We start from the raw sequence: 13,734 nt of genomic DNA, 5'->3' as shown, positions 1-13,734 counted from the left end.
ACTGCTGTATAATATCCTCCATGCTGCTTTTGCTTCGGAGGGTGTGCTATTGAGATATAGTGGAGTAGGATCTCCCCTTCCCTGTAATTGCTGTGCAAGGGAGACATCATAGTAGCTCATGAACGCCCCCTCTGGAGTTCAGGGACAAAGGACAATTAGAAATAGAGATTACAGAGGGGAAAACGGATGATTACTCATGTACACACACACACATAGTAAATTATTCTGATAAGTCACCTGAAATGACAGGTATTATTTAACGGGTTAAAACAAATATATATATTGTTTTACCTTGTGATGTGCACGGCCGGTGGTCCTCCATCATGACCTCCTTGTACAGAGCCTTGTGTTCTTCTACATACTCCCACTCCTCCATGGAGAAATAGACAGCAACATCCAGACACCTTATAGGAACCTGACACACACAATGACACAGTCATTACCCAGACTCCTCCAGTGCTGATATTGTATAATTTCCCAGCATTCCCAGCAGTGTCACCTCTCCAGTCAGCAGCTCAGTCATCTTGTGGAGAAGTTCTAGGATCTTCTGCTTATTGTTCCTCTCATGTATCAGGGAGTGAGGAGGGACCTCTGTGATGGGGTTCCGGCTCCTGCTCCGCCCTCCTGACTCATGACTGCTGGGGGCCACACAGTCACCCCATGTCTTCTTCACTATTGTGTAATCCTGTGTATGGAGAGAAAGAAACTTAAAAAACGACATTTGTATAACAAGGGAAAATGGGACACGATGGAAAACTTTATATATTACAGGAGGAAAGAAACTACAAACACAAGAACACGAGGGCACAATCTGACATTAATGTGGGGCAAGATCAGAAATGTAAACCTGCCCGGTGTAATCCTAGATCTATCCTAAGAGAAATATAAGTAGGAAATAATATAAATGTCAACTAGATGGACCATGTGATTCTCCTCCTGCCGTCATCTTCTATGTTTCTATATAGTAGGTCAGACTAGTGGTAGAAATCCTCGTCTCCAGGACAGACTCCGGACATGTGATTCTTCTGCCGTCATCTTCTATGTTTCTATATAGAGGTCAGACTAGTGGTAGAAATCCTCATCTCCAGGACAGACTCCGGCCATGTGATTCTCCTCCTGCCGTCATCTTCTATGCGTCTATATAGAGGTCAGACTAGTGGTAGAAATCCTCATCTCCAGGACAGACTCCGGCCATGTGATTCTCCTCCTGCCGCCATCTTCTATGTTTCTATATAGAGGTCAGACTAGTGGTAGAAATCCTCATCTTCAGGACAGACTCCAGCCATGTGATTCTCCTCCTGCCGTCATCTTCTATGTTTCTATATAGAGGTCAGACTAGTGGTAGAAATCCTCATCTTCAGGACAGACTCCGGCCATGTGATTCTCCTCCTGCCGTCATCTTCTATGCGTCTATATAGAGGTCAGACTAGTGGTAGAAATCCTCATCTCCAGGACAGACTCCGGCCATGTGATTCTCCTCCTGCCGTCATCTTCTATGTTTCTATATAGAGGTCAGACTAGTGGTAGAAATCCTCATCTTCAGGACAGACTCCGGCCATGTGATTCTCCTCCTGCCGTCATCTTCTATGCGTCTATATAGAGGTCAGACTAGTGGTAGAAATCCTCATCTCCAGGACAGACTCCGGCCATGTGATTCTCTTCCTGCCGTCATCTTCTATGTTTCTATATAGAGGTCAGACTAGTGGTAGAAATCCTCATCTCCAGGACAGACTCCGGCCATGTGATTCTCCTCCTGCCGCCATCTTCTATGTTTCTATATAGAGGTCAGACTAGTGGTAGAAACCCTCGTCTCCAGGACAGACTCCGGCCATGTGATTCTCCTGGTTCCTGTGCTCCTTCTCCTCCTGGTCCCTGTGCTCCTTCTCCTCCTGCCGTCATCTTCTATGTTTCTATATAGAGGTCAGACTAGTGGTAGAAATCCTCATCTCCAGGACAGACTCCGGCCATGTGATTCTCCTCCTGCCGTCATCTTCTATGTTTCTATATAGAGGTCAGACTAGTGGTAGAAATCCTCATCTTCAGGACAGACTCCGGCCATGTGATTCTCCTCCTGCCGTCATCTTCTATGCGTCTATATAGAGGTCAGACTAGTGGTAGAAATCCTCATCTCCAGGACAGACTCCGGCCATGTGATTCTCTTCCTGCCGTCATCTTCTATGTTTCTATATAGAGGTCAGACTAGTGGTAGAAATCCTCATCTCCAGGACAGACTCCGGCCATGTGATTCTCCTCCTGCCGCCATCTTCTATGTTTCTATATAGAGGTCAGACTAGTGGTAGAAACCCTCGTCTCCAGGACAGACTCCGGCCATGTGATTCTCCTGGTTCCTGTGCTCCTTCTCCTCCTGGTCCCTGTGCTCCTTCTCCTCCTGCCGTCATCTTCTATGTTTCTATATAGAGGTCAGACTAGTGGTAGAAATCCTCATCTCCAGGACAGACTCCGGCCATGTGATTCTCCTCCTGCCGTCATCTTCTATGTTTCTATATAGACGTCAGACTAGTGGTAGAAATCCTCATCTCCAGGACAGACTCCGGCCATGTGATTCTCCTCCTGCTGTCATCTTCTATGTTTCTATATAGAGGTCAGACTAGTGGTAGAAATCCTCATCTTCAGGACAGACTCCGGCCATGTGATTCTCCTCCTGCCGTCATCTTCTATGCGTCTATATAGAGGTCAGACTAGTGGTAGAAATCCTCATCTCCAGGACAGACTCCAGCCATGTGATTCTCTTCCTGCCGTCATCTTCTATGTTTCTATATAGAGGTCAGACTAGTGGTAGAAATCCTCATCTCCAGGACAGACTCCGGCCATGTGATTCTCCTCCTGCCGCCATCTTCTATGTTTCTATATAGAGGTCAGACTAGTGGTAGAAATCCTCATCTCCAGGACAGACTCCGGCCATGTGATTCTCCTCCTGCCGTCATCTTCTATGTTTCTATATAGATATCAGACTAGTGGTAGAAATCCTCATCTCCAGGACAGACTCCGGCCATGTGATTCTCCTCCTGCCGTCATCTTCTATGTTTCTATATAGAGGTCAGACTAGTGGTAGAAATCCTAGTCTCCAGGACAGACTCCGGGCCATGTGATTCTCCTCCTGCCGTCATCTTCTATGTTTCTATATAGAGGTCAGACTAGTGGTAGAAATCCTCGTCTCCAGGACAGACTCCGGCCATGTGATTCTCCTCCTGCCGTCATCTTCTATGTTTCTATATAGAGGTCAGACTAGTGGTAAAAATCCTCATCTCCAGGACAGACTCCGGCCATGTGATTCTTCTGCCGTCATCTTCTATGTTTCTATATAGAGGTCAGACTAGTGGTAGAAATCCTCGTCTCCAGGACAGACTCCGGCCATGTGATTCTCCTCCTGCCGTCATCTTCTATGTTTCTATATAGATGTCAGACTAGTGGTAGAAATACTCGTCTCCAGGACAGACTCCGGCCATGTGATTCTCCTGGTTCCTGTGGTCCTTCTCCTCCTGGTCCCTGTGCTCCTTCTCCTCCTGGTCCCTGTGCTGCTTCTCCTCCTGGTCCCTGTGCTGCTTCTCCTCCTGGTCCCTGTGCTCCTTCTCCTCCAGGTCCCTGTGCTCCTTCTCCTCCAGGTCCCTGTGCTCCTTCTCCTCCAGGTCCCTGTGCTCCTTCTCCTCCAGGTCCCTGTGCTCCTTCTCCTCCAGGTCCCTGTGCTCCTTCTCCTCCAGGTCCCTGTGCTCCTTCTCCTCCAGGTCCCTGTGCTCCTTCTCCTCCAGGTCCCTGTGGTCCTTCTCCTCCAGGTCCCTGTGGTCCTTCTCCTCCAGGTCCCTGTGGTCCTTCTCCTCCAGGTCCCTGTGGTCCTTCTCCTCCAGGTCCCTGTGGTCCTTCTCCTCCAGGTCCCTGTGGTCCTTCTCCTCCAGGTCCCTGTGGTCCTTCTCCTCCAGGTCCCTGTGGTCCTTCTCCTCCAGGTCCCTGTGGTCCTTCTCCTCCTGGTCCCTGTGGTCCTTCTCCTCCTGGTCCCTGTGGTCCTTCTCCTCCTGGTCCCTGTGGTCCTTCTCCTCCTGATCCCGGTGGTCCTTCTCCTCCTGATCCCGGTGGTCCCTCTCCTCCTGGTCCCTGTGGTCCTTCTCCCCCTGGTCCCGGTGGCCCTTCTCCTCCTAGTTACAACGTGACTACTTACTATTCTCATTACTCTACATTACTATTACCATGACACATAACGGACCATATTGCTGGCTGATCTTCACTTCTTCCCGTCACTTGGAAGGTCTCGTAGATGGTATACAGGACACCGGCTTCTTCCTCTTATGTGTGACTTGTTACATAATACAATAAAGAACATAGAAATATAGAAACGTTTACCTCTCCGCTCAGCAGGTAGATGATCTCCAGGGTGAAGTTTAATATTCTTGTGGTCACCTCATTGCTGTCCTTGTCCATCGTTGGTGGGTCATTCAGGAGAAGGAACGTTCTGGATGAGAACATGGATCCACTGGAGGTTGTAGTACTGCAGGCGTCTTTATGAGAAGAGGAGAGAATCATACAGGGGACGACGTCATGTGGGAAATACAGAATCTCACTTATTGAGAGGAACCGGTTCTCCGAGTCTCCACCACATGGAATAAAGGGACATGACCGGGACCGACAATTATCTACAGGATAGATCATAAATGTCTGATTGATAAGAGGTCCGGGTCCCAGAGGGGTGACCCGTACCCACGTGGACTAGGGGGGACCCGGACCTATGTGGATAAAGGGGGCTGCTGGTGACCGGTACAGGCAGAGAATTAATAAAGAGGTGGTCACACATGTACGACTCGTTCTATTCACTTCTACAGGTGTAAAGGAAACAGACGAGCTTGGCCCCCTCTACATTCATTGTCCTCCTGGACGCAGCTACCACCTCATCAGGCGGGTCAGGGGACCCCTCTTCTCTACATAGGTGGGGTTCCCATAGGAGGGACCCGCATCTATCAGATATTTATGGAATATCCGGTTAAAGGGACACTCCGGCCTAAACTAAACTCTCCCATGTGCTTCATTCTGGTTTTCCATGTGTCCCTCACCTGTTATTTATCTCTATATATCAGACTGGGGCGGTTGCTTAGCAGCAGTGTGGATCGGGCTCGGTGACACGCTTTCTCTACTTGAGTCTATGGAGATCAATGTGTCACCCATCAGCAGTTCCTGTACGACACACGTTCTGTACGGGGAGGGGGGGGGGGGGCTTCTATCTTCAGCTACAACTGATACTTAGGTTACCGTCACAAAGGTATTGAAGAATATAGTGCATCCTCCCTGTCTGTATACTTATGGTTTCTCAGAGACAATGATAATCAGTGTGTCCCCAGCATGAAGAAATGGTATGGTCTGTAGCTGGTCATGTGATGCTGTGCTGAATCATCATGGAATTGATAGCAAAGCAGAGAGGAAGAGAAAGCCGGGGAAATCTCATTATCAGGATGGAGACTTTTATAAAGAACAGACAAGGCAGCATTGAAGTCCATTATATATAAAAGACGTGTAGAGAGAGGTATACAGCCGGGTGGGGGGTGCAGACATGGAAAGTTGTGTTACCACTGGAGGTCTCATCGAATATGTTCTACATGTGACGGAAATACCTCTTTATATCATGTAACACGTGTCACCGGCAGCCTCTCTCCTCACATATAACATGTGTCATGTCACCGGCAGCCTCTCTCCTCACATATAACACGTGTCATGTCACCGGCAGCCTCTCTCCTCACATATAACATGTCACCGGCAGCCTCTCTCCTCACATATAACGTGTCACCGGCAGCCTCTCTCCTCACATATAACACGTCACCGGCAGCCTCTCTCCTCACATATAACACGTCACCGGCAGCCTCTCTCCTCACATATAACACGTCACCGGCAGCCTCTCTCCTCACATATAACACGTCACCGGCAGCCTCTCTCCTCACATATAACACGTCACCGGCAGCCTCTCTCCTCACATATAACACGTCACCGGCAGCCTCTCTCCTCACATATAACACGTCACCGGCAGCCTCTCTCCTCACATATAACACGTCACCGGCAGCCTCTCTCCTCACATATAACACGTCACCGGCAGCCTCTCTCCTCACATGTAACACGTCACCGGCAGCCTCTCTCCTCACATGTAACACATCACCGGCAGCCTCTCTCCTCACATGTAACACGTCACCGGCAGCCTCTCTCCTCACATTTAACACGTCACCGGCAGCCTCTCTCCTCACATGTAACACGTCACCGGCAGCCTCTCTCCTCACATGTAACACGTCACCGGCAGCCTCTCTCCTCACATGTAACACGTCAGCGGCAGCCTCTCTCCTCACATATAGCACGTCACCGGCAGCCTCTCTCCTCCCATATAACGCGTCACCGGCAGCCTCTCTCCTCCCATATAACACGTGTCACGTCACCGGCAGCCTCTGCTCACATATATCACATCACCGGCAGCCTCTCTCCTCACATATAACACGTCACCGGCAGCCTCTCTCCTCACATATAACACGTCACCGGCAGCCTCTCTCCTCACATATAACACGTCACCGGCAGCCTCTCTCCTCACATATAACACGTCACCGGCAGCCTCTCTCCTCACATATAACATGTCACCGGCAGCCTCTCTCCTCACATATAACACGTCACCGGCAGCCTCTCTCCTCACATATAACACGTCACCGGCAGCCTCTCCTCACATATAACACGTGTCATGTCACCGGCAGCCTCTCTCCTTACATATAACACGTCACCGGCAGCCTCTCGCCTCACATATAACACGTCACCGGCAGCCTCTCTCCTCACATATAACACGTCACCGGCAGCCTCTCTCCTCACATATAACACGTCACCGGCAGCCTCTCTCCTCACATATAACGTCACCGGCAGCCTCTCTCCTCACATATAACATGTCACCGGCAGCCTCTCTCCTCACATATAACACGTGTCACGTCACCGGCAGCCTCTGCTCACATATATCACGTCACCGGCAGCCTCTCTCCTCACACGTAACACGTCACCGGCAGCCTCTCTCCTCACATATAACACGTCACCGGCAGCCTCTCTCCTCACATATAACATGTCACCGGCAGCCTCTCTCCTCACATATAACGCGTCACCGGCAGCCTCTCTCCTCACATATAACGCGTCACCGGCAGCCTCTCTCCTCACATATAACACGTGTCATGTCACCGGCAGCCTCTCTCCTCACATATAACACGTCACCGGCAGCCTCTCTCCTCACATATAACACGTCACCGGCAGCCTCTCTCCTCACATATAACACGTCACCGGCAGCCTCTCTCCTCACATATAACACGTCACCGGCAGCCTCTCTCCTCACATATAACACGTCACCGGCAGCCTCTCTCCTCACATATAACACGTCACCGGCAGCCTCTCTCCTCACATATAACACGTCACCGGCAGCCTCTCTCCTCACATATAACACGTCACCGGCAGCCTCTCTCCTCACATATAACACGTCACCGGCAGCCTCTCTCCTCACATATAACACGTCACCGGCAGCCTCTCTCCTCACATATAACACGTCACCGGCAGCCTCTCTCCTCACATATAACACGTCACCGGCAGCCTCTCTCCTCACATATAACACGTCACCGGCAGCCTCTCTCCTCACATATAACACGTCACCGGCAGCCTCTCTCCTCACATATAACACGTCACCGGCAGCCTCTCTCCTCACATATAACACGTCACCGGCAGCCTCTCTCCTCACATATAACACGTCACCGGCAGCCTCTCTCCTCACATATAACACGTCACCGGCAGCCTCTCTCCTCACATATAACACGTGTCATGTCACCGGCAGCCTCTCTCCTCACATATAACACGTCACCGGCAGCCTCTCTCCTCACATATAACATGTCACCGGCAGCCTCTCTCCTCACATATAACACGTCACCGGCAGCCTCTCTCCTCACATATAACACGTCACCGGCAGCCTCTCTCCTCACATATAACACGTCACCGGCAGCCTCTCTCCTCACATATAACACGTCACCGGCAGCCTCTCTCCTCACATATAACACGTCACCGGCAGCCTCTCTCCTCACATATAACACGTCACCGGCAGCCTCTCTCCTCACATATAACGCGTCACCGGCAGCCTCTCTCCTCACATATAACACGTCACCGGCAGCCTCTCTCCTCACATATAACACGTCACCGGCAGCCTCTCTCCTCACATATAACACGTCACCGGCAGCCTCTCTCCTCACATATAACACGTCACCGGCAGCCTCTCTCCTCACATATAACACGTCACCGGCAGCCTCTCTCCTCACATATAACACGTCACCGGCAGCCTCTCTCCTCACATATAACACGTCACCGGCAGCCTCTCTCCTCACATATAACATGTCACCGGCAGCCTCTCTCCTCACATATAACATGTCACCGGCAGCCTCTCTCCTCACATATAACACGTGTCATGTCACCGGCAGCCTCTCTCCTCACATATAACACGTCACCGGCAGCCTCTCTCCTCACATATAACACGTCACCGGCAGCCTCTCTCCTCACATATAACACGTCACCGGCAGCCTCTCTCCTCACATATAACACGTCACCGGCAGCCTCTCTCCTCACATATAACACGTCACCGGCAGCCTCTCTCCTCACATATAACATGTCACCGGCAGCCTCTCTCCTCACATATAACATGTCACCGGCAGCCTCTCTCCTCACATATAACACGTCACCGGCAGCCTCTCTCCTCACATATAACACGTCACCGGCAGCCTCTCTCCTCACATATAACACGTCACCGGCAGCCTCTCTCCTCACATATAACACGTCACCGGCAGCCTCTCTCCTCACATATAACATGTCACCGGCAGCCTCTCTCCTCACATATAACACGTCACCGGCAGCCTCTCTCCTCACATATAACCGGTCACCGGCAGCCTCTCTCCTCACATATAACACGTCACCGGCAGCCTCTCTCCTCACATATAACACGTCACCGGCAGCCTCTCTCCTCACATATAACACGTCACCGGCAGCCTCTCCTCACATATAACACGTGTCACCGGCAGCCTCTCTCCTCACATATAACATGTCACCGGCAGCCTCTCTCCTCACATATAACACGTCACCGGCAGCCTCTCTCCTCACATATAACCGGTCACCGGCAGCCTCTCTCCTCACATATAACACGTCACCGGCAGCCTCTCTCCTCACATATAACACGTCACCGGCAGCCTCTCCCCTCACATATAACACGTCACCGGCAGCCTCTCTCCTCACATATAACACGTCACCGGCAGCCTCTCTCCTCACATATAACACGTCACCGGCAGCCTCTCTCCTCACATATAACCCGTCACCGGCAGCCTCTCTCCTCACATATAACCCGTCACCGGCAGCCTCTCTCCTCACATATAACACGTCACCGGCAGCCTCTCTCCTCACATATAACACGTCACCGGCAGCCTCTCTCCTCACATATAACACGTCACCGGCAGCCTCTCTCCTCACATATAACACGTCACCGGCAGCCTCTCTCCTCACATATAACACGTCACCGGCAGCCTCTCTCCTCACATATAACACGTCACCGGCAGCCTCTCTCCTCACATATAACACGTCACCGGCAGCCTCTCTCCTCACATATAACACGTCACCGGCAGCCTCTCCCCTCACATATAACACGTCACCGGCAGCCTCTCTCCTCACATATAACACGTCACCGGCAGCCTCTCTCCTCACATATAACACGTCACCGGCAGCCTCTCTCCTCACATATAACACGTCACCGGCAGCCTCTCTCCTCACATATAACACGTCACCGGCGGCCTCTCTCCTCACATATAACACGTCACCGGCAGCCTCTCTCCTCACATATAACATGTCACCGGCAGCCTCTCTCCTCACATATAACACGTCACCGGCAGTCTCTCTCCTCACATATAACATGTCACCGGCAGCCTCTCTCCTCACATATAACACGTCACCGGCAGCCTCTCTCCTCACATATAACACGTCACCGGCAGCCTCTCTCCTCACATATAACACGTCACCGGCAGCCTCTCTCCTCACATATAACACGTCACCGGCAGCCTCTCTCCTCACATATAACACGTCACCGGCAGCCTCTCTCCTCACATATAACACGTCACCGGCAGCCTCTCTCCTCACATATAACATGTCACCGGCAGTCTCTCTCCTCACATATAACACGTCACCGGCAGCCTCTCTCCTCACATATAACACGTCACCGGCAGCCTCTCTCCTCACATATATCACGTCACCGGCAGCCTCTCTCCTCACATATAACATGTCACCGGCAGCCTCTCTCCTCACATATAACACGTGTCATGTCACCGGCAGCCTCTCTCCTCACATATAACACGTCACCGGCAGCCTCTCTCCTCACATATAACACGTCACCGGCAGCCTCTCTCCTCACATATAACACGTCACCGGCAGCCTCTCTCCTCACATATATCACGTCACCGGCAGCCTCTCTCCTCACATATAACATGTCACCGGCAGCCTCTCTCCTCACATATAACACGTCACCGGCAGCCTCTCTCCTCACATATAACATGTCACCGGCAGCCTCTCTCCTCACATATAACACGTCACCGGCAGCCTCTCTCCTCACATATAACACGTCACCGGCAGCCTCTCTCCTCACATATAACACGTCACCGGCAGCCTCTCTCCTCACATATAACACGTCACCGGCAGCCTCTCTCCTCACATATAACACGTCACCGGCAGCCTCTCTCCTCACATATAACACGTCACCGGCAGCCTCTCTCCTCACATATAACATAACACCGGCAGCCTCTCTCCTCACATATAACACGTCACCGGCAGCCTCTCTCCTCACATATAACATGTCACCGGCAGCCTCTCTCCTCACATATAACACGTCACCGGCAGCCTCTCTCCTCACATATAACACGTCACCGGCAGCCTCTCTCCTCACATATAACACGTCACCGGCAGCCTCTCTCCTCACATATAACACGTCACCGGCAGCCTCTCTCCTCACATATAACATGTCACCGGCAGCCTCTCTCCTCACATATAACATGTCACCGGCAGCCTCTCTCCTCACATATAACAGGTCACCGGCAGCCTCTCTCCTCACATATAACATGTCACCGGCAGCCTCTCTCCTCACATATAACACGTCACCGGCAGCCTCTCTCCTCACATATAACATGTCACCAGCAGCCTCTCTCCTCACATATAACATGTCACCGGCAGCCTCTCTCCTCACATATAACACGTCACCGGCAGCCTCTCTCCTCACATATAACGCGTGTCACCGGCAGCCTCTATTCTCACATATAACACGTCACCGGCAGCCTCTCTCCTCACATATAACACGTCACAGGCAGCCTCTCTCCTCACATATAACATGTCACCGGCAGCCTCTCTCCTCACATATAACACGTCACCGGCAGCCTCTCTCCTCACATATAACATGTCACCAGCAGCCTCTCTCCTCACATATAACATGTCACCGGCAGCCTCTCTCCTCACATATAACACGTGTCACGTCACCGGCAGCCTCTCTCCTCACATATAACACGTCACCGGCAGCCTCTCTCCTCACATATAACACGTCACCGGCAGCCTCTCTCCTCACATATAACATGTCACCGGCAGCCTCTCTCCTCACATATAACACGTCACCGGCAGCCTCTCTCCTCACATATAACACGTCACCGGCAGCCTCTCTCCTCACATATAACACGTCACCGGCAGCCTCTCTCCTCACATATAACATGTCACCGGCAGCCTCTCTCCTCACATATAACACGTCACCGGCAGCCTCTCTCCTCACATATAACACGTCACCGGCAGCCTCTCTCCTCACATATAACACGTGTCATGTCACCGGCAGCCTCTCTCCTCACATATAACATGTCACCGGCAGCCTCTCTCCTCACATATAACATGTCACCGGCAGCCTCTCTCCTCACATATAACACGTCACCGGCAGCCTCTCTCCTCACATATAACACGTCACCGGCAGCCTCTCTCCTCACATATAACATGTCACCGGCAGCCTCTCTCCTCACATATAACACGTCACCGGCAGCCTCTCTCCTCACATGTAACATGTCACCGGCAGCCTCTCTCCTCACATATAACATGTCACCGGCAGCGTCTCTCCTCACATATAACACGTGTCACCGGCAGCCTCTCTCCTCACATATAACATGTCACCGGCAGCCTCTCTCCTCACATATAACACGTCACCGGCAGCCTCTCTCCTCACATATAACACGTCACCGGCAGCCTCTCTCCTCACATATAACATGTCACCGGCAGCCTCTCTCCTCACATATAACACGTCACCGGCAGCCTCTCTCCTCACATGTAACACGTCACCGGCAGCCTCTCTCCTCACATATAACATGTCACCGGCAGCCTCTCTCCTCACATATAACACGTCACCGGCAGCCTCTCTCCTCACATATAACATGTCACCGGCAGCCTCTCTCCTCACATATAACATGTCACCGGCAGCGTCTCTCCTCACATATAACACGTGTCACCGGCAGCCTCTCTCCTCACATATAACACGTCACCGGCAGCCTCTCTCCTCACATATAACATGTCACCGGCAGCCTCTCTCCTCACATATAACACGTCACCGGCAGCCTCTCTCCTCACATATAACACGTCACCGGCAGCCTCTCTCCTCACATATAACACGTCACCGGCAGCCTCTCTCCTCACATATAACATGTCACCGGCAGCCTCTCTCCTCACATATAACATGTCACCGGCAGCCTCTCTCCTCACATATAACACGTGTCATGTCACCGGCAGCCTCTCTCCTCACATATAACATGTCACCGGCAGCCTCTCTCCTCACATATAACACGTCACCGGCAGCCTCTCTCCTCACATATAACATGTCACCGGCGGCCTCTCTCCTCACATATAACGCGTGTGACGTCATCTTACCTTACACTGCAGTCACACGCCGCGTCTTCTTCTACTAATAATGTAAGACAGGGGAGAATGCAGCTTAGTAGCAGGTAATATATATATATATATATCCTCTGTATACACCGCTGTGAATCATGGGAAATCTTCTACTGACTGATAACAGAGAGAACACAACAGTAGTGACGACCAGTCCTCCACCGACCAGGACCTGCTACGTATCTGTAATAGGACTCTGTCTGAAGGACCTGTGATGACGTCACCGTCATGTGATCAACACCGGACGGGGCGGAGCTTAACTGTGCAGCAAAGTGGATCAAGGACCTGTGTGACGTCACCGTCATGTGATCAGCACCGGAGGGGCGGAGCTTAGCTGTTTGGCGGAGAGAAGCGCAAATAATAATAAATCACGGGGCTATGCGAGGAGGCGGGGCTTCTGTGCCGTATAAAGTGTGGCCAGGCGATAACCACGTGCCATGAAGGGCGGGGCTCTTTGATGGGGCGGGGCTCTGTGACGTGTGATCAGGTGATGTTTCAGTGTTTTCTCTTCTATATGTTGTCAGCAATTGTGTGAGGGGAGGAGCCAGAGGAATGCTGGGAGTTGTAGTTCTCTCCTCTTATACCTCCTCCTGTAATGTCCTCTGATATCACATAATAACAGTCTGGACATGCTGGGAGTTGTAGTCCTCTCCTCTTATATCTCCTCCTGTAATGTCCTCTGATATCCCATAATAACAGTCTGGACATGCTGGGAGTTGTAGTTCTCTCCTCTTATACCTCCTCCTGTAATGT

The 13,734-nt window shown here is 51.5% G+C and overlaps 1 protein-coding gene across 1 annotated transcript; it reads right to left on the bottom strand.

Annotated features, from left to right (window-relative positions):
• Window positions 1-220: 220 nt before the first annotated feature.
• LOC142698338 (gastrula zinc finger protein XlCGF66.1-like) lies at window positions 221-13,049 on the bottom strand. Its single transcript, XM_075847900.1, has 5 exons — window positions 12,961-13,049; window positions 4,354-4,508; window positions 500-685; window positions 292-415; window positions 221-237 (listed from the first exon to the last, which is right to left on the bottom strand). The coding sequence occupies exons 2-5, from the start codon at window positions 4,474-4,476 to the stop codon at window positions 221-223; spliced, it is 450 nt and encodes a 149-aa protein (XP_075704015.1). The 5' UTR covers window positions 4,477-4,508; window positions 12,961-13,049.
• Window positions 13,050-13,734: the final 685 nt, after the last annotated feature.

The sequence above is a fragment of the Rhinoderma darwinii genome, unplaced genomic scaffold, assembly GCF_050947455.1.
Source record: "Rhinoderma darwinii isolate aRhiDar2 unplaced genomic scaffold, aRhiDar2.hap1 Scaffold_1020, whole genome shotgun sequence".
NCBI lineage: Eukaryota > Metazoa > Chordata > Amphibia > Anura > Rhinodermatidae > Rhinoderma > Rhinoderma darwinii.
Note: the sequence above shows the minus strand (reverse complement) of the source record. Positions and strands in the feature narration are given on the sequence as shown.

What these genes read in the sequence shown, in the direction of transcription:
- LOC142698338 (XM_075847900.1), bottom strand. Translation starts at nt 4,476, where the DNA reads ATGTTCTCATCCAGAACGTTCCTTCTCCTGAATGACCCACCAACGATG. An exon ending in TCTACCTGCTGAGCGGAGAG is followed by an intron (nt 686 to 4,353) that starts GTAAACGTTTCT and finishes CTCCATACACAG; the next exon opens with GATTACACAATAGTGAAGAA. An exon ending in CTGAGCTGCTGACTGGAGAG is followed by an intron (nt 416 to 499) that starts GTGACACTGCTG and finishes TGTGTGTGTCAG; the next exon opens with GTTCCTATAAGGTGTCTGGA.